At 42.5% G+C, this 21,545-nt stretch overlaps 1 protein-coding gene across 3 annotated transcripts in view; it reads left to right on the forward strand.

Annotated features, from left to right (window-relative positions):
• The first annotated feature begins 889 nt into the window (after positions 1–889).
• The window catches only part of sidt2 (SID1 transmembrane family, member 2), a 44,747-nt gene continuing 24,091 nt past the window's right edge, over positions 890–21,545 (forward strand). For 2 of the 3 annotated variants that reach the window (XR_013962240.1, XM_080731240.1), the window contains exons 1-11: positions 890–1,686; positions 3,158–3,516; positions 5,147–5,268; positions 12,100–12,264; positions 12,646–12,691; positions 15,259–15,360; positions 16,287–16,370; positions 16,467–16,632; positions 17,660–17,753; positions 19,032–19,087; positions 19,558–19,569. Coding sequence is in view for 2 of the 3 variants with exons in the window: in XM_080731240.1 (XP_080587366.1) it covers positions 3,175–3,516; positions 5,147–5,268; positions 12,100–12,264; positions 12,646–12,691; positions 15,259–15,360; positions 16,287–16,370; positions 16,467–16,632; positions 17,660–17,753; positions 19,032–19,087; positions 19,558–19,569 (1,189 nt within the window). In the remaining variant the exon portion in view is untranslated. The remainder of the gene's footprint in view (positions 1,687–3,157; positions 3,517–5,146; positions 5,269–12,099; positions 12,265–12,645; positions 12,692–15,258; positions 15,361–16,286; positions 16,371–16,466; positions 16,633–17,659; positions 17,754–19,031; positions 19,088–19,557; positions 19,570–21,545) is intronic. The other variant, XM_080731241.1, reaches the window with a different exon arrangement.

Below are 21,545 nucleotides of genomic sequence, written 5' to 3' on the forward strand. Positions count from 1 at the left end.
CTATTTTCATGTAATTGATCCACTACCCATATATTGAATATGTGTTTAGATGCTGATCTGAAGAAGAGAATATTGTTGTCGTGTTGTTATAAAGTTTCATAATCGCCTACTGAACATGTACTGTATAAGCGACAGTATTAGCATCATAGACATAGCCTATATAGTACTGAGCTATTTGTCTGACTAACCGAAATGTTGGGTTAGTTGGACTTCCCGACGTGCATTTCCGAACTTTGATTCGGGCTAATGTTTTCAGAAGTCGAGAGTGACAACATTTCGTAGTCGAACCGGACCTTTTAACCGAAAAGGTTGGTTTCCGGTTAAAGTATGGACAGGCCTTTTTTACCCCCAAAATGAACTACTACTTTAACTAGGCTATGAGGCTAATATAATTAGTATAATAATAAGCAGCTCCAATATGCATTTATTCTCACATACGTTCACGTTCCTACATCACAATGGGAGTCTGTTTGAAGACATAATTGTATGTGCCATAACAATTAGTTCATATTGGCAAAATTAGTGTAAAATGGTTTAAAGTTAAGGCATCATTTGTATTTTAAACATAATCTGTTGACAAAACATCAATAGCCTATAGGCTACTACAGTATAACAGTAGGTCTAGAAGGCCTTCTGTAACACACTCTATAGGTACTTGCTATATATAAAGTATTTCCATATATATGTTTCATATGTATGAGCACAGGCTACTATTTCAAGGGTCACATATTTCGTGTCGGTCACCAATTTCACCGTAACATGGGAGGAGGCGAGGACGCAGGAGTGTATGACGTCATGACGTCGTGTTACTTTGTTTACCATGGTGTGAGCGTGGAGGCAGGCAGGGGGCGCCAGAGAGCAGACACATTTCACCATCCATCAGCAGCAGCAGTGATATACAGTATTTAACAACAAGAACACACTGAGTTACAACACACTATCATAAAAGCATCGGCGACAACGACAACACAGTCTGATGCGGTTCGGTTCGGTGCTGGACCCAAGGATATATCGCTTTCTCTTTTAAACGATGCTGTGTGTTGTTTATCTGCACTGTGTGTGGCTTATAACAGCTAGCCTTCTTCTAGCATAACACCAGCAGTGTGACTGCAGTGGAAGCTGAGAGGAAGGAAAGAGGAACAAACAAAGACTTGTTGGGAATTCTGTTGTTGCTGGGAAATAAGTCACGTTTTCGGATGTCTTGATCAACGGGCGAAGGGACGACGTTTTATACTGTACGAGGCAAGTTGGAGGCGCTTCTGTTCACTCACAGGTTATTACCACATACTGGGTAGCAGCTATGTTGTAACTTTATTCATTCCTGGCACGTCTTGATGTTATTTTGTATTTCCTCAAATTGGGAATCTTAGATCTCCTCATATAACACACCACGTCTTCTCTCTAACTCCTATCTGTATATGAAGCATCGACTGAAGGTAGAGAAATGTAGACATTGATTTACCCAAAGAGTAACACAATAAACACTAGAAACGAGTCAGACCAAAACCCAACGGACTACATTTCCCATGAGCCTCGGCTGGTAGGGAACAGTGGTTTCGAACGCGGTAGTGTCCCCGGAAGTGTAGTTTTTTTCCCGACAGAAAGAAACGGCAGCTGTTGGTGAATGGTGGATGTAAGAGTAAACAACTACCACCTTCGCTCAGCAGCAGCAGAATAAAGCTGCGGGTAAGTCATTTATTTCAATATGTCTTTATTTATTAATGAACAGCTATATATTCTGATAGTGGTGTTGTCATTTTCTAGAGAGCAGTGGTTTACAACCTTTTTCTTATCAAAGGTTCACTGTTTATTTGTCGTTTTTTTAGCCACGGACCACCATTTGATGAGATGTAGCCTCTCAGACCCAAAACTTAGAATATTTTGTGAAGATTCTGTTCACAATTCCATGCTGTATTGATGTTGGTGCCATAGGAGAGATAACAGGCAAACGTTGATCAAAAATAACAATTCCTCTACCCTCTAGTTGTGTAGACTTCTTGTAAATTAAGTAATGCAGATGTATAACATGATTCTTGAGTGTGTGAAATGAAACCAAATCCATTTGGTTTCATTTTACACTCTCAAAGATCTAATAAAGGGTCCATATGATGTGGTTAAATACTCTCCATCATTTAGTTGGGGACCACCTGGAAATCCCTCAAAGACCACTGGTTGAGAACCACTGCTGGTGGGTCTCTCACCTTTACATGTCAAGGAGGGCTGAGGAAGAAATGATAAGCCTGCATATGTTTAACTATTAACCTTTATATGTTACCATCACTTATAATACTAGATACTTCTACAATAGGCCTACAATATGATATTTGATAGCTTGTAAGAGTCTAGGCCTGATAGCTATTGTTTTGGTACAGCCTATCTTGTTATGGTTCAGCTGGTCCTTGAAGCAGCGATAGCAGAACTATGATCTCTGACTTGTGCCTCCTGGCAGAACTACCGTACCACTGACATGGGTGTTATTGTACTTCTCCCTGTGATATCATGTACATAAAGCATAACCATCACCACCTAGAATATTGTCTGGTCTCCTACTTCCCTCATCGATTAATGATTGATCAAAATTCCTCGACAAGGACCCCAAAATGTCCCATTGTTCTCTCTCTGATACCAGTTCATTCATTGATTGATTGATTGATTGATTGAATACAGTAGGAAAAGGTCATGACAGTACAGTTCAGATACAAGGTCTACTAATAGGATTTAAACACAAGAAAGCACTATGGCTTGTTTACATTGGGGTCCTAAAATCTAGGCCACTGGTTCATTTTAAGGACCCCCAAATGAATATCTAATTGGCCACGGACCCCCATCTGAAAAAATAAATAAATAAAAAATCTTGTGCCAGGCAGGGACCCCTATAAGAAACAAGTGCAAACATTTCTAGATTTCTCTTCTTTGGACTTGTAGTGTAGATCAGCTATTTTAGAATAGCATATTAAGTACATTATACGGTTTAATTAACAAATTTCTTGGGGACCCCCTGGAACCCCTTAAACTAAAGCCAAACGAACGTGCTATTGTTGGATTGGACTACTATCAGAATATAGAGCTTTAACTTGTTAACAAAAACAAAGAAGTTTTGTTTTAACTAAAAAACATAATAACTTACAGCACCTTTTTTAACATTGTGTTTTAATAGACCTGGTGTTTGGAGACATGGGATTGAGGGTCTGCAGCTGGAAGTCTCGACACAAGAAGACCACCACCACCACCATATGTGGACCACCGGCCCCATGGCGGTGGGGGGAGGGAGGGACTCGAACCGGGATCTCCACCATCTGTGGACCACCGGCCCCGCTGTGGCGGTGGTGGGGAGGGAGAGGGTCTGGACCCGGGGTCTTTGCCGTGCTGCTGCTGTGGCTGTGTCTGATTGGCTGCTGCTCAGGGAACAAGGCGGTGGTGCAGAAGGATGCAGAGTTTGACGTCCTCTACAACGACACGGTGACCAGCGACAACCAGACCATCTACGCCTTCAATCACACTGTGTCCAGGAACAAGGTGAGTCCCTAACCCCACTCTAACCTAACGCGGACCAGTTTAGTGTAGGCAGATGGGCGGGCGCGGCGAATCTCTCCGCGAGTCTCTCTGCGAGTCTCTGGCCAATAGCATGTGTTCTCCTCCCCCCACCCCCCTCTGCTCAGCGCAGAGAACGCTGCTGCGTCATGACGTCAACACATTCGGTGCGACGCTCTCTGCACTCTGATTGGTTAGGGAAATTCTACACTTCCTCCAACAGTGATCATAACGCGATCGCCCAGGCTTCTTTTTCTTCCGATCGCCAAAAGAAGCCTGGGTTTCCGAGGCTACCCTAATCCTTACCCTAACCCTTACCCTAACCCTACCCCTAACTCTTCCATCACACACAGCATATAGAAAAGAATGCATAAAAACATCACATCACATATACACATACAAATAGAATATACAAAGAGATGGGGAATGTATGTACAAAGGAGGGGAAAAAAATTGTTATCTCTAGACTCATCCACCAAAAGATCCATTTTGATCCAAGTCTGAAAGGAAGACAGACACCCTGTGTGCTTTACAAAACCTTTGGTGATCATTTTTTTATCTAAAGTTGGACAGTTTTGCTATTATTAAAATCATAATGACACTATATCTGTCACTAGGCGTTGTGCTAAGACCCAAAACTACATCTGACATTTCTACTCTAAATGTGACATTAAACTGAGACATAAGAACGGAGACATGGTTCCAAATGTTACCCAGACTTCGACATGAAACAAACATATTCTGTGTTCTGTATCTTCTTTTACCAAACAAACAGCACATAGAGGAGTAGGTACAAGCTTCCATTCATGCAAGTTTGACATATTTGGAATCTGTTTGTCGTTGTTGTCGGGCAGACACCAGAAACCTCTTAGTAACGCTGATGACCACTGAGGGACCTGCTGGAGACGACCTCTGCATTAGACTATAGGCTATCGTGGACAGATGTCAAGTTTTGTACAAGAAAATAGGATTTGTTTAATATGTTTTTGCCACCTCATCTTGGTGAGAGCTACAGAGTAGTATCAACATCAAAACAGACTTTCTCATAATCAGTATGGATTTAAGTTAAAAACAGAATAGGTTCAGATTGTCCATTGTTTTCACATGTCCTGTTATTGAACTAACTGTACTGTTGTGTTTTTAAATAGATTTCCATGTTGCTGTTTTATTTGTGCTGATGTCTTGGCCAGGAGAACTCCCTTTAGTAAAATAGATTTAGTCTCAGTGGGATGGGATTACTCCTGGTATTATACTATTTTCTATGACTCTCTGTGTGGGTCTGGATAGACCCATTCTTTTATAGGTATGTCTGTTTGGTTTTCAGACAGGGCATGGAGAGTCCCATCCTATTCTTGTTTATGTTTGTACATGTAGCTCTGGTCCACAGACAGAGTGTGTCTGTGGATGTGCTCTCTCAGGGCCTGGAGAGCCCCATCCTATATATCTCTGTTATGTATCTTGTGTTATATCTAACATGTATCTCTGTTTGGTCTACAGACAGAGGGGGTGCGTGTGTCTGTGGACGCCCTGTCACAGGGCATGGAGAGCCCCATCCTATATATCTCTGTTATGTATCTTGTGTTATATCTAACATGTATCTCTGTTTGCTCCACAGACAGAGGGGGTGCGTGTGTCTGTGGACGTGCTCTCTCAGGGTCTGGAGAGCCCCATCCTGTTCGTGGTGAGACAGAAGCAGGCTGTGCTGTCCTTCCAGGTGCCGCTCATCCTCCGAGGCCTGTGAGTAGCTCTTATTGTCCTCACAAATAGAATTGTTGCTTTGTTAAACCCAGAGGAAGTCTGTCCTTGTCGAAGTGTTAGTTGCTGTGGCATGGTGGCTGCGAGCTGTTCCACCTCCTCTTAACAATTTTGCTGCCATTTTAAACATAGCTGTAGTAAGCAGCTGCCAAATTGTCCTTACCTTTTAACGTGGGCACGTGCACGCATAGTGCATGATCTGTGCGCGACTCATGTAGTAGACCGGTAGACAAGATGACAGCTTTCGAATAAAAAAAAAATCCATTGGAATAGACAAATCCATTGCCAGGCTGTTACCCCTGCTGTATCCGCCGGTGTTACATAAGAAAACATTGGAAACGGCCAGTTGTGCGCTATGGTAACACGTTCGCGCACATAGCAGACGATATGTGCGCGGATCATATGCCAGGCGGGCACAAGAATCAAACAGCTAATAAAAAAAATAAAAAAGAACGCGTGATAAAAGACGATGAAATGACCATGCTGCTCCTTCCTCTGTTTACAATGTAAACAGATGGGACGGAAGCTACGATTGGGCCTTGGACAGGATACGGAAACCTAGATCCGGTCAGAACCGGAAATACGTCAGGATACAGTTAGGAGGCGGGCCTAAGACTCCGAAACGGCTATATACAGCGATCATACTTTTAATCGTTTCATAATGATTAAAGCTAATTACATTTCCTGGAACGACGGGCATCGCAGCGTGGTACAGAGGGAAATCAACGGTTTCGACGGGGATCGCGGGAAATGAGTTAATCACTTGTGTACTAACTGTCTGCTGTGGTCAACATGCAAGCTCCTTCTCCTGTGTTTCTCTCTGCTATCCTTACAACACTGCTGTCACTCACTGGCACAGATCTTTATAAAATAGTTTCAAATAGACAGAATTGTATTTAGGTAGCATGTTGTTTAGACAGATGCTAGGGTTCATTGTTTACCTGGTGGTAAACTATAGTTTCAAATGTACTGTACATAATGTAATGTTATTTAGATAGCATGTTGTTTAGACAGAAGCTAGGTTAATTGTTTACCTGGCTGCTATCAGAGCCACCGCTAGGCACACACACAGCACACACTGTGCATCATAATAACTTATATGTATTTGGTGTTTTTAACATCGATGCCCTGCTCACTGTGCTCGCTGCTCAGAGCTGAAGCTGGTTGGACGGACGTGATTAGTGGAGCTGCCTCTGGTGTTGTGATTGTGGACGTCTTGACGTTTTGGAAGTAGTTTGACATGTACACATAGGTATCTTCGTGGTGTAGTGTATCTTGTAGACCAGGCCCATTGCAAGACTCTGTCAGCCACCCTGAGCCATCCCACACTTTGAAAATGATCATCAGGCTCAATATGGTTCTGAGATCGAAGGCCAAGCAGTAGTCAAACCAGTTTATTCTGGGATGTTTGGATCCTTGTTTTTAAGGCTTTGTGGCTCTTATCTGCCACTGCTAACACAAGGGCGATGCAGCATGGATATTTTATGGTTAAACCAAGCTAGTGCTACGGTACCATGCGTGGACTGCATAGTCATAGTGGGGTTGAATGAGTGCCCCTGCCAGAGTCTTTAAAGTGTTCTTACTTCAGAATAGGCCAATAATATGACTTGGGCTGCCAGTGTGAACATAACATAACACTGAAGACAAGCGTGTCCTAAAAACATGTTACTGTTACTATCTGATATGACAGTTTACATTACTATGTCCTCTGATTGCTTGGAGGTCTGACTCTGGTATGAATGAGAGAGGAAAACCAGAGAAGAACTGATTCTATTCGTCTCCCAACACCAACATGACACTTAACACGTAACCTCCACTTAATGTAGTTGTTTATTAGACCGAATCCTCTGAGGTGTCACCCAGTACTGTGTGTGTGTGTGTGTGTGTGTGTGTGTGTGTGTGTGTGTGTGTGTGTGTGTGTGTGTGTGTGTGTGTGTGTGTGTGTGTGCGTGTGCGCGTGTGCGTACATTCTTCCTGCCTAGTCCAAGAGCAGAGAGCTGAAGGAAACAAGTCAAGTTTCACTTAATCTCTCAAGACAGACTCTAATGCTACGCAAGTCAGTCAAAGGAAGAGGAACGGACCGAGAGGGCGTTCCCTTTTCTTTGACGACGGTTAGCCAGATTGAGTTTCACTAAATACAATATTACACTATCTCTATGCTTCAATAATGGCTGACTGGCTTATTAACCACAGAGTATGCTTCCCTTTTACAATGAACCCGCATAACCTACTCTTTACTGGTGCTGTAATGATATATTGTTCATGATTAGCTTGTTGCCTGGGCATATTATTGTATAAGACCAACACAGATAAAGTATGATTCACTGCTATATCAATCCATATTAATTATACTGCTGTAATATGGACTGTGTTTTCAATGAACTATAGGGCAGAAACCTTATGTCTCCATCTTTCAACCTGTCATTCTTTTATTAGGGGGAAAAGTAATGCCCTACTTACAACATACAAGTGTCACACAAAAGGATCTATCGTGGCAAGTTGTTGTGAGATTGTAGATTGTAGATTTCTTCTTATCAAGTTGTATCATCATGTTGTATTTTTTTGTAGTCACCAGACGGCAGGAACCACCAGTGCCGTGCACCTCCAAAATTATTCTCCCGGTTTGAAAGAGGTCTAATTTGGTATAATAATGGTTTGGCATGTTTGTCATTCTAACTCGTATTGCGACTTTGAACAAATTGATTCACATTATGTGGTGAACAAAAACAATGCGATGCCAACCGGAACCAACCACCATTTATTTTCTTTTGGTGACACGAGGTTAGCTTTTGGCGACTGCAGGAGAACTAACTTAGAAGTCACTGAGAGGCGATGAGACGCGCTTCCAAACAAAAGAACATACGCTGGGTCCAAAGAATGCGTTTAAGGGGTTTTATTAAAGCAACAAAAGGGAACTTAAAGGGTACTTAAACTCATAATAAAGCAAATAAACTGAGGCAAATAAGAGAAATAAAGCAAAATAAAGCGGTCAACAAAAAGCGTGGCTTCCCAGTGAACCCCCTCTATCTCTCTAGCCTCTCTGCAGGTGAACAGGTGGTGCTTATGAAGTGACGTGTGCGCCCCTATGCCCGTCACCCAATCATTCACACATTCCAGTGATAGTTCATTGACCAAATAACATCACAATAATAAACCCAATTCATTAACCAACTCATGGCTCCTACATTGGATTTTGGGACGAGGTCTCCACCCAACAATGCTGACCATATGATTTCCTTATGGGTTTGAAGGTCAGCAGTTTATCAGCCAGCTGTGGTATCTCCCACACAGTGATTGTGCAACAGAGGAGCTTCATATCTATCTGTCCTCATAGTGGAACTTTTACAGTCTCAGCTCGGGTACAGTAACTGTCGTCTATCTGTGGACCTTTGGCTTTCACTTCCTCCTTGGAGTTTTATTGTGTTGGACTGGTTATTTAGGGCTGTCGTCAGCATTAGGACATTTTACTTGAACATAGCAACATTATGAATAGAAATTACATTTTTGGTTTTGGTTTTTAGGCAACAAAAAAAAAGTGCACAGGGCATATATTACACAGGGGCATATATTACACTAAGGTCTCAGAGGCACTTGCCGTTCGGGCAAGTACAGGTCATGTTCTACTTGCCCAAAGGTCCTGAAAGCAAACCCACCTGCTTGAATGTTTTATTTACCTGCCACGGCTGCCAGGGACAGGTTCGCAACCCTTAGTGTCAACTCCAGTTCTATGACAAATAACTTAAAGGACGACTTCACCACTTTTCAACCTATCTTGTTCAGTGTGCACAGTTCTTTTCTACCTGGTCTGTGTCTCATGGGAGGGCTGTGGGCAGTTCAGAAACCCGTCTGCCAGTGACATCATCGATGGGGAATCCAAGCTAATAGAAACCGAAGGCTTTCTATTCCCGAGAAGTTACAATGTTATAATGGCATTGTTCTCGTGATAATACAAATCAAAATATTAAAACAAATTCTGACTAACAATGATGTCAGGTAAACTGGCAGGTTTTTTAACTGCCCACATCTCTCCTAAGAGAGACAGACCAAGTAGGAAAAAAAAAATGCTATTTTATCATGAACATTAGTGAGGACCAATTATATGAAGATAGGTTGAAAAGTGGTGAATTCGTCCTTTAAAGGAGTAGTTCACGCCCAAAATGACTTTTTTTCTATTGATTACTCATGCCATGGAGAGTAGAGCTCAATAATATTTTTTGGTTTTTGTCACATTTACCCCCATTGATTCCGGATGGGGACCCGTTTCGAAACGGGTCCCCATCTGGAACGAATGGGGGTACATTTATTGTTATCACATTTTTGTCTTAGGAATGCGACAAAAAACTAAAAATATTATTCACATCTCCATGGTGTGACTAATCAATAGGAAAAAATCATTTTGGGGGTGAACTACTCCTTTAAGTTATTACATAACGTAGTAAAAAAACACACACTTTGAGAACCACTGATCTAGATAAGGTCTTATGATTAAGAGTGTCTTTGCTGCACTGTTTCTTCAGTTAGACAACCTGAGCACTGTGTTCTGTGTGTCTGTACCTAGTTTAGTCAGATCCTTGTTGTTTAGGTTTTACTGTTTGTTCCCTGAGGGGACATCATTTCCCCGCAGTGGGCTGTTCAGGTTGAGCGCCTGCGGGAGCACTCAGGGTTTAAAGAGGTGCTGCCATAGTTTTGTACTTTTTCTGTTTTTCATGTGTCTAGGAGGTTGAAAGTACGTCATTAGAGTAGACCCCCTGGTGTGTTTCTTTTGAGAAATGATGTATTTATTTGTTTGTTTTCTCTTGGAGGCTGCCACCTTGTGGTGAAAAGTGTCAGTTAAAAAACACAGATAGTAAGTATGTCACAGTATCAACTCCTCCCCTATTTACCATTCACCCAACACTGTGGGGTGTGGCTATATCAGTTGGGTCACCACCCACCATGCCACCCATGCATACTTAATGAACTGGGGGTGTGGCCATATACACACCCAATTTTAACTCTTTCTGTATAGTTTTTGGAAAAAATCTTTCTCCTAGTATAATCATAATACCTGATAATCATGTTTTATAGGGGGGGGGGGATCATAGCACCACCTCTTTAAGTGCCTTGCCCATAGACACTGGGGATAATACATAACTAGTGGATTAAGTGGAGGTAAAGTGGGCCTCGTGTTGGTGTTGTCAGGGAGCCAAAAGGAAGCCGTTCATTCTATGGCAGTGGTTCTCAACCTGTGGGTGGGGACCCACATTATTTTTGGGGGTCCCAGATGGGAGGGGGGGTCCTCAGATGATTAACTTAATGTGCAACATTGTTTTCTCTTTCAACTGTAAACAAACCAATATAAAGTTTAAGTATATATAAAGGGTAGGACTTTCTATACCTCTAAAATGACAAATTTAGAATTGGACAAATTGTCAAATATTAGAGGCAGCTATTGTGAAAATAGCTGATCTACATGCTCTCAACGCCTCGCAACGCGTTGTACAATCTTTTTCTACCGGCATGCATAGAAAAACTACAACAAAGCCTTGTGGCTCGGACGTGCAATCGGACGTGCGCATGCGTGGAACTGAATAGTGATACATGTTGTGATTCCGAATCACTGAATTGAACGTTAATTTTGATTCATTTTCGGTTTGGAGTTTCCACTCACCAGTTCATACCAGACTGTTCAGACATCACACCAAGCAGAGGACATGCTGTGAGGAACAGGTCTTAGCAGATAGTGACAGATAGTGACATGTTTCTAGATAATAGCTGAAGGATGTTAACAAACCTATCTCTATACCACTGTGCTCTGACCACTCTGCTGCGTTGCCCAAATTAACTGTTCATACAATGAAAACAAGGAGGGTCACTTGTCCATGATTTCTGGTCTGCAAACATTGTTGCCCGTGTTGCCAGGTCTGCTTATTATGAGCGACCCTAGGCTCGTTTCCCTTTAAAGTCGCTTTTGTTTGGGCTTGTTTCTGAAGTGTAGTTGCTTATTTGTTTTCAAGATTCCTTTTGAGAATAGCTGAGGGCCCAAGTGGTGACACCGGTTGCTTCTTTCGGGCTTGTTTTCATAGACCTGACCGCTTACTTTCACTCACAGAACCTGGCAACACTCTGGAGTCTCTGTATCTGGACCAACCAAAAAAAAACACTTTTCACCAGCCCAGGGCTAGATGTATGGATGGATCAATGCAGTGCCAAACATAAAAGTGACCCTAACCAAATAAAGTATCCATAATAGTCAATGCTACATACTGTAAGTGTCTCACCGTTGTCTCGTCATAACACAAGTATTAATACTACTTAATAGTGCAGTGCCAAACAAAAAGTCTCTATTGGTCAGTGCAAACAACGGGCTTATCCTGTCGGGACCTGACCGAACAGGTCTGGTTGGCCGTCCACGTCCGACTAGTCCCGACTCCCGACCCATCGGCACGACGCTATCGAACTCTTGTTGTCGGCAGGAGAGACTATCCAACTCCTTTTGCGGCTGATTTGGGCCGAGTCGGGCTGATATCAGCACGGCGGAGAGATGGCATAACCCATCAGGGACCCCCCAGAAGCAAATACTTGAGTTACACATGTTCGTGTTGAAGAAGATATTCAAAGATTTGCAAAAAGATTTTCAAGAATAGCAGATCTACAAGCTCACAGCGCAGCACTCCTGTGAGCTTGTTTATCTGCTATTTTTCAATAGCTAAAGTATAAAATAATTAAGTTAAGACAAATTACAATAATTACCTGTATCAGTATATACATTTCATTAATTCCCAACCTCTCTGTCTCTCTGTCCCGTGTTCCCGTGTCCCCTGTCCCGTCCAGCTACCAGAGGAAGTACCCCTACGCCCACGTAGCTCGCACCCTGTGCCAGCCTCCGTCCCACGCCCTCTCCGAGACGCAGTTCTTCTACATCGACGTGTCCACGTTGTCCACGCTGGGGACCCACTACCAGCTGAGAGTCAGCAGAGTGGACCTGTTTACACTGCAGTGAGGAGCACACACACACACGCACGCACACACACACACACACACACACACACACACACACACACACACACACACACACACACACACACACACACTATTATTATGTATTATCTATTTTGGTTATTGGTATCGGTCATTATCTGTTATTTCTGTGTGTGTTTCAGTTATTATTTGTCATGTATCAGTTGTGCAGTTTTTGTTTACAATTTACAATTTAGGCATTTAGCAGATGCTCTTAATCCAGAGCAATTTAGGCCTATAAGCTATAACAAGCTTTTAACGTGTTTGCAAAGCCTACAAGGCAAACAGGAAGGCCATTGTGATGATGTTTGTTCATACAGTGCCTTCCATTAATGTTCAATGTTCATTCTGTCTTTACAGGACAGACACGAAATTCAGCTTTACCGCGTCGCCCTCCCAGCCACAGGTATGTACTGTGAACCTTGATCTTAAAGTGTGTTTTTGTGGAAGAGGAGAGATAGGCAACCATTTACTTCCCTTTCACAAGGTGGTCTAAAGGTCAGAGGAGAGAGAGAGACGGAGAGAGTAATTAACATGCAGGGCACAGGGATTCACAGGGAGATAAAGGGTAATCCAATTATCTACACCTCCATCAGAGTATGGTGACAGATCACCACCTATGTTAGTGGAGGAGAACGCAGGTCAATGCTAACACCCATCTTTAGTAATCATGAATTTGGCCCAGGATCTAGCTCGGTTATCTTTAAGTCCTGGCACTCCCAAGGTCTTAGGTTTCTGACCGACCTGTTTAATGAAGGGGTTCTGATGTCTTTTCAGCAGTTGCAGACACGATTCAACCTCCCAAGGGAACAGCTTTTTTGTTTTTTCCAAATACGTCACTTTATAAATTCATTACAATTGCCACTGCCACATGGCTCCCTTTATAGCAAAGCAGAGGATTTTTTATATAAATGCAGTAATGTATCACACTTTATCTCGCCATTTTACTCCATGTTGTACTATTTGGATTCCCAGGAGGTTCAATCGTTCCGCAAGTGGGAGAGGGACCTTAACAATGAATATATAGAGGACGACTGGCAGGAGGCCATCGATTCAGTTAAAAAGGTTTACACCTGCAATAGACTAAGAGAAACACAATACAAAATTCTTCATAGATTGCACATTACACCTGTGTTACTAAACAAAATGGATCGGTCAAAGTGTCAAACTGATCTTGGAACTTACTACCATTACTTTTGGGAATGTAAGTGGATATCCAGGTGCTGGAGCCAGGTGGCACGTGAGCTAAGCGACATTTTTAAATTTAAAATAAAGAAGGATCCGGGAGCCTTCATTTTGGTTCTCCCATCAAAAGACATCAATTTGACACCCCTACAATTTAAGTTATTTGACAAACTCTTACTCTCAGCCAGAAAATGTATCTTAATTAACTGGATAAAAGATAAACCCCCCACCATACAACTCTGGTATAGGGAGATCTTTGGGGTGCTACCCCATGAAAGATTATGTGCAGTGCACAGAGGCAACGAAGCCTCTTTTCAAAACATATGGTCCCCAATGCTAAATTATTTCCCGGTTGAGATATCCCAGATCCTTCTGAAAGGTCAGTGCGAAAGGTCAGTGCGGTGGGACAGAATCCCTCTCGGGGATAGGGTGAAACCTGTGAATCGGATGCTTAATGTATGATGGTTTAGATGTAGTGGTCTATGTAACAAATATTGTGTTGTAAAAAAATGTATTGCATTATAGTTGATGAACTGGAAAAGAGGACTGTATTGTCTTGTTGAACAGTGTTTTGTTTTTGTGATTTTATGTTGTCTGAACATTTTTAAAAATCAATAAAAAACATGCAGGGCACATTTATTATTGATCGAATTCTGCTCCAAATATGCAGTGTTAATTGCAAACCTCAGTAGTCTTGCCCTCCGTCCCTGTGGGTTGACATGGTTTTAAACAGCTGTGATGTTTCACAGCAGGGTGTCAGGTTGAGTTGAGTTAAGACTCTTCAGTTTGCGTTGACAATTGACATCCTTGTTGGGTCAATGTTTAATCTGTGCCTTCCAGAGCAGCGGGAGGAGGAGCCTCTATGTCAGTGTTTCTCAACCTTCTTTTCTGCATGGGCACACTTTTCATGTCCCAAGAATCCATGGGCACAGCAACATAATACGGGGGTGTAAATATCGCTGTCGGGGAGAAACCTTGTATCTCCAAGTTTCAAATGTGTAGGTTTCTTCTCAAAGTAAAGCCCTGCTTCAACATTCAAGGCTGTCACACAAAAGTAGTGAAAACAGCAGATCTACGAGCACACAACGCCTCGCGGTTAAATCATTTTTAAAATGATAAATACAATACTGGCTTTCAAGCAAGGGGCACACTTGACCCTTCTCAGGGGCACACCAAAGTTCCCCAGGCACAGTGGTTGAGAAACACTGCTCTATGTTGTGTTTGTCATACAGTGCATTCATTCATGTGCTGTTATTTCTTTTTTGTTTGTTTAGTTTTGTCAAGTGGGATGTTACTGTTCCGTTCCATAATGACCTACTCTGTCTGTGGTTGTTTTAATGTTATCATGGAAATTATAAACCTTACTTCATTATAGAATGAAATTACCACAAGGGTAGAGTGAAATGAAACGATATATTTATTTATTAGCTAAAAAAACAGAGAGACTGCAAGACATGCAAATGCAGCTCCAGATTGTCAGGATTGTGTCTCTTTTATACACAACAACAGGCACAAATACGGTAGCTGGAGGTGTGCTTAGTGGACATAGTCACACATTCTCTATTTAGAAATGGTAGGCTACAGGTGAGAACATGGCTCGCCTACTATTGTGAGATATAACTATAATCATGGTTAGAAACGTGTATTGTCATAATTCTGTTACACTGTGATGCACTGAGATCTGACACCCTTCACTGGTACCATGTTTTATCTCCAAGCAAGACTCACCTTTCTCTTTCTCTGACTCTCCTCTCCTCTCCTCTCCTCTCCTCTCCTCTCCTCTCTCAGTACTTTAAGTATGTCTTCCCAGAAGGAGTGGACACAGTGATCGTCAAGGTCAGCTCAGAGATGGCCTTCCCCTGCTCCGTCATGTCCATCCAGGATATCCAGGTACACACCCAACACAACACCACCGTACCTCCACAAACCATACCTCTGTAAACTGTACCCTATAAACCTCCACAAGCTGTTCCCCCCCAAAAAACCTAGCCTCCAGTCCAGACCCTCCACAAGCCCTACATGAGCCTTCAGTATCACTGCTGATGACCCTAAGTGGCCTCTGGCTGGCTGGGCCAAGGTGATGTTGTACTGTTTACTGACTGACTCTCACACATATCTTAGTACTGTGAGCCTTAAGGGGAGCACACACTGGACGCGGGCGGCTGCGCAGCGTCGCGTTGCGGTATCGACGCACGTGAAGTGCCCCGCGGTAACCCCAACTGGATGCGGCGCGCTGCCACACAGCACATCCATTTCCCCCGGTGGGGAGAAGCATGGGAGAACATGTTCACCGCGCGGCAACGCTGGAAAAATAGAACAGCGGCATATCGGCGCGGCTGCGCGAGTCTGACGCCGCCAGTGTGGGTTAGTTCATTGAAAATAATGGGGCCGTATTTTTTGAAGCGCCGCCTCCTCGTCCGGTGTGTGTTCCCCTTTACAGAGGATGTCAGCCCAGCCATTCTACTCAATTTAGTTTTGTTGGCGTCGGGAAGAAACCTTTTATCTTTTACTTCATATTTAAAAATATTTTCCCGTCAATTAACTCAATAGCTATTTTATAATCTACAAATCTACAAGCTCGAACCCATCGTGATGCGACGCGTTGTGAGCTTGTAGATTGGCTATTTTCACTACTACAAATAACGGTTAAACAAAAAAGGAATGGCTTTGGACAGAAACAATTTGTATTTTACTTACATTTTTCCTTTTCTCTCTCTCTCTCTCTCCCTCCCTCTCTCCCTCCCCCTCTCTCTCTCTCTCTCTCTCTCTCTCTCTCTCTCTCTCTCTCTCTCTCTCTCTCTCTCTCTCTCTCTCAGTGTCCTGTGTATGATCTTGACAACAACGTGGCCTTCATTGGAATGTACCAAACCATGACCAAAAAAGGTGCCATCACTGTGCAGGTAAGGTAACAACACGCCCACACACACACACTCGCACGCACGCACGCACGGCACGCACACATGCACAGAGAACAACCTCTCTCTCTGTCTCCACAGAAGAAGGACTTCCCTCTGAACAGCTTCTACGTGGTGGTGGTGGTGAAGACGGAGGACGAGGCATGCGGGGGTCCGCTGAGCTTCTACCCGCTGCTTCCCGACAAGCTCATCGACGCCGGGAACCGCACCAAGGACGTGGACGTCATCGTGTCCCCCGCCATCAACTGTACGTATGAGTTACAACACAGAATACAGGAAAGGTCGACCTAAAACAAACTTGTTTCCCAACGAGTCTGTGGCCTTAAGCTAGATGTAGAATGCAAAAACACATTTTGGGGGTCCTTAACCACTGATAGGCACATTCTACAAATGTCTTCTAAATCCTAACAGTTTTCTGAAAAAAAAAAAAAAAACTAAAAAAACAACGTATCTTGCTATCATTGTTTCTCAAACTTTGTCATGTCAAGGACCCCCAGAATGATATGTATTTGGCCACAGACCCCCATCACAAAATATCTTGTTCCAGGGACCCCCAGAAGCAAAGATTTGATTTTGGTCTATTCTGCATCTAGCTTAAGGCCACAGACACGTTGGGAAACGCGCGGTCGTGCGAATGAGGTCGACTTTGTTTTAGGTCGACCTTTCCTGCTACCACGACACAGATGTATCGTTGTTGTTGATTATCGTGATTTTCATACATGGTGATTATTGACCCGAAGCTAAGACTGACACAATCGAATTGTATGAACACATCTATTACTCTATCCTTGTAAGGCTGAAAAACGTCGCTCTTCTCTGGAAGTTGTCGGTAAAAGAGAAGAAAATAAAATTGACTCAACAATTTACAATTGGCTTTTACAATTTACAATGTAGGTATTTAGCAGACGGTCTTATCCAGAGAGACTTACAAGTAGAGTTGGGCGATAAGCCCAAATATTCCTATCGTCCATCGTCGGCCCCAAACTTTGCAGATTGACGGATATATCGCCTATAAATGCAATAACGTGAGAACGGCTCCACAGTCCTATAAGCCAGAGTTATACTTCGCCCTACAGCGCAACGGGTCACGCTTTGAAAGTGGCAGATCTACAAGTTCACAACGAGTCGTGTCCGCAACACACTGTGAACTTATGAGCTTGTAGATCTGTGCACTGTAGGGTTACTATAGTAACGTGACTGCATGGGTTGTCTCAGACGTATCTTACAGCTGAGGTGTACATAATGTATTAATAATGTATGTATTATCATTCCAGCGGAGGTGTACATCATGGGCATGCTGTTCTGTCTGGGAATCTTCCTGTCTTTCTACCTGATCACCTTCTTGGTGGCCTGTCTGGAGAACAAGAAGTAAGACACACACACACACACACACACACACACACACACACACACACACACACACACACACACACACACACACACACACATACACACTTCTCTGTAACTTTGTAAATAACCTTATACTGCTGTGCTGCCTCTGGGCAACTCATTTTCCCCCTTGGGATAATAAAGGTATCTATCTATCTATCTACACACACACACACACACACACACACACACACACACACACACACACACACACACACACACACACACACACACACACACACACAATGGCAGAGCAAACAATGCAAGGCACCAACCTACTCATCAGGAGCTGTTTTTGTGGTTCAGAGTGGCATTTTTAACTAGTGTTGCCCGATCACGTGATCGGGATCGGCCGCCGATATGGTCATTTTTATAAGATCGGTGATCGGGAAAAAAAATATTGTAAAAAAAAAAGTTTTTTTTTTTTTTTTTCAAAAAAATATTTTCTTGGAATAGTGAAAGTTACAGGTAAGGTGAATGCGATATGAAACGTAAGCTTACCATAATCACAGTAATCCTTAATCATTTTCAATCATATTCAAGGGCTTTTGGAGAAATGAGCCCTGCAGAGGGGAGGTGATTGTGTCAGACTCTGTGTCCAGCTGGCAGCTGATGCCAATAAGTAGTAACGGCCCCTTGTTAATGGATCAAAGGAAGGCAATTATGTCTCTCTGCACTGTCAACTAGCTGCTACAGATGTATACTTTTCAAGCAGACTGGTTAATTGGTTCTTAACTTTATTTTGTTTCAACTTTAAAAATGGCCAATGTTTAACCAGTTTTTATATAGTTTGTGTGTGACGTGTGGCTGGAGACAGTTATAGGCCTATATGTGATTATGAAGAAGTTTACTGAGGTTTTAGACATATTTTAGTTTGTTCAACACAGGATATTTAAATGTAATATTTTGTTTTGTTTTGTTTTGTAAAAAAAAGTAATAGAATTATGTTGTATCTTGTTTTTAATGTGTTGATTCAGTGCTGCACTAAGTGATAGAATGAATAGAATGTTTTTTTCTTAATGCCTTGCCAAAAGATCGGATCGGGAAAGATCGGGATCGAATCGGAAGCAATAATATTTGATCGGGATCGAATCGGGAGCAAAAAAACGTGATCGGGGCATCCCTATTTTTAACCATTCATTGAACAAGATGTGGTGTTAATCTTTGTGTGTGTGTGTGTGTGTGTGTGTGTGTGTGTGTGTGTGTGTGTGTGTGTGTGTGTGTGTGTGTGTGTGCGTGTGCGTGTGTGTTCTACAGAACAAGCCACAGAGAGCTGCTGGTGAATCCTACTGACATGTCACCTGCAGAGACAGGTACCAGTTATTACATAATCACCTGATGTCAGTTATTTGATTCGTTACCACAATCTAAACAAGTTTACTGTGCTGCTGTATCCTCTATTTGTTTTAACTTGCGTTACTACGCTTCAAATCGCTCGTTATTTTTGCATAAATCACCACAATCGTCTCCATTCATCCAGATGCAAATATTCATACATTTTGAAACGTTTTCAAAACTAGTGGAAATAGACGATCTGTGAGCCTGTAGGTTTGTTATTTCCACACTTTTTAAAGTGTAAAATGATTAAGTGTGTAGCCTGTTTTGTGTTTTTTTTTCAGACGGAGAATGCAATGTTACATTTCATTTCTCTGAATCTGTATCCTAACATGACGGTTGTTAATGTAATAACAATGTTTCATGTTTAATCATTAATTTCTATAATATTGATGTGTCCCCCACCCCTCTCTCTCTCTCTCCTTCATGCTACTCTAACGTCCCACAGCCTCTCTACTTGGTAAGAGACAGTAATGCTAGCGAGGGAACAGCCCTAAACCTAACCCTAACCCTCAGAACCTAGTGAAAATAACTGAATCGATCAGTTATTTTACGCACTCTTTAGTGCCTACTGTACATACTAACAGTTTTCTCCGCTGCTTTCCATGGAACTAGAATGAACCCTCAAAGACCCACGGACGCCCATCTCAAAATATGTTGTTCCAGGGACCCCCAGAAGCAAATATTTGAGTTACAAATGTTCGCTTTTAAATAGATATATTCAAAGACTTGCAAAAAAATCTCATGATTAAAAAAAATAGCAGATCTACAAGCTCGCAGCGCGGCACTCGGTGCCGCGCTGTGAGCTTGTATATCTGATATTTTTCAATAGTTCAAGCATTCAATAAGTCTAGGCCTAAATGGGTTAATATCAGAGACCATTATGAGTGCTTCCATGGCACAGTTTCTTTCTGTCAAAGGCCCAATGTCCCTGCGAGACAGCTGTTTGTAGAAACAGTTTTAATGCTGTTAATTGAACATCAGGAAATTGTGTAAAATACATACCTTTGAGGAAAAAGGTTAAATATTAAATCACCTTGGGAGCAGGAAAAAAATAGAGAAATTAATTGAAAAATGACTGTGTCCATGGTTATACTCTCTCTTCTGACTAACCATTCTTTTGTCTTGTCTTGTCTTGTCTTGTACCATGTTGTAATATTTCAGATGTGTGTGCCTTCTTCCGGACTGCATCTGTTATATATCATTACATGCATGCTTTATGTGATGAAAATATACTTGTTTAGATGCATACAGTAGCAGGTTGTGTGGCTGTGTTGCAGGGTAAAGCTACTAACTATGCTTCCAGACCCTCTTCATGCCTGCGTGCTTTGGAAAGTTGTTAAACATGTTTTACCGCCTATTGACAACAGAAACGGACAATTACCTTAAACCATTACAGACTTGGGAAGCATCTGTGTCACTTCACATTATAACCACCTTAACCATTGTGTGGTGTTCACATCCCTGCATGTCCCCAACAACCTTCACTGTGTACAGCAGGGTTCCCCAATAGGCAGCCCGCGGGCCATTTGCGGCCCGCGGGGGGCTACTGTCTGGCCCACACCAACCCCAGTAATAATGGTGGTATAAGAGCAGCAACAACACTAGTATATCGTCGTTGTCGGGTGGAAATCTTGTATCTCCAAATGTGTACGTTCTTTCACAAATCATACAAGGCCGTCGCAAAAAAGTAGTGAAAACAGCAGATCTACAAGCACACAACGCCTCGTGGTGCGAGGCGTTGTGTGCTTGTAGATCGGCTGTTTTCACTAGTTTAAATCATTTAATAAATAAATGCAAAACGAACGGTTTTGGACATACAAGATTTTCACCCGACAACGACGATATCTGAACTGTCGCTGGAGTAGTGGGAACACCGGCGTCGCCCCCTGCAATGTTGTGGCCCTCGGCTCGGTGCCCTAGACATAATTCGGCCCTTGGGGAAAACTAATTGGGGAACCATGACATACAGTCTCTCTGCGACACCGCAGCAACATGCGGTAGTAGCCTAGTACAGTACGTACATTAGTTTTGTGTCAGATCAGTGTTGATTTCGTCGACTAAAACTATGACGAAACATTTTGTCGACTGCATTTTTTTCACTGACGAAAACTAAATAAAAACTAAATAAAAAGTAATCTGTGATGACTAAAACTAAGACTAAATATATTGACAATTTCATCAACAAAATAAAAAACTAGACTAAAACGTTAGAGAGGGACTAGTGGAGAAGAGAGTAATTTTATATTTGGTTGCTCTCAGGTTTTGCGTGCTGAAAATAGCAGATCTACAAGCTCACAACGCGTCGCAAGCTTGTAGATCGGCTATTTTCAGCACGCAACCAAGTGTAAAATCAGTCATTACGATGCCAACAAGGCCTGTCAAAATGTATTTCAGTTGACTAAATCAACTGTAGATTTAGTCAACTAAAATCGT

Source organism: Nannobrachium achirus (genome assembly GCF_963921795.1).
Source record: "Nannobrachium achirus genome assembly, chromosome: 8".
In the NCBI taxonomy this organism is placed as follows: domain Eukaryota; kingdom Metazoa; phylum Chordata; class Actinopteri; order Myctophiformes; family Myctophidae; genus Nannobrachium; species Nannobrachium achirus.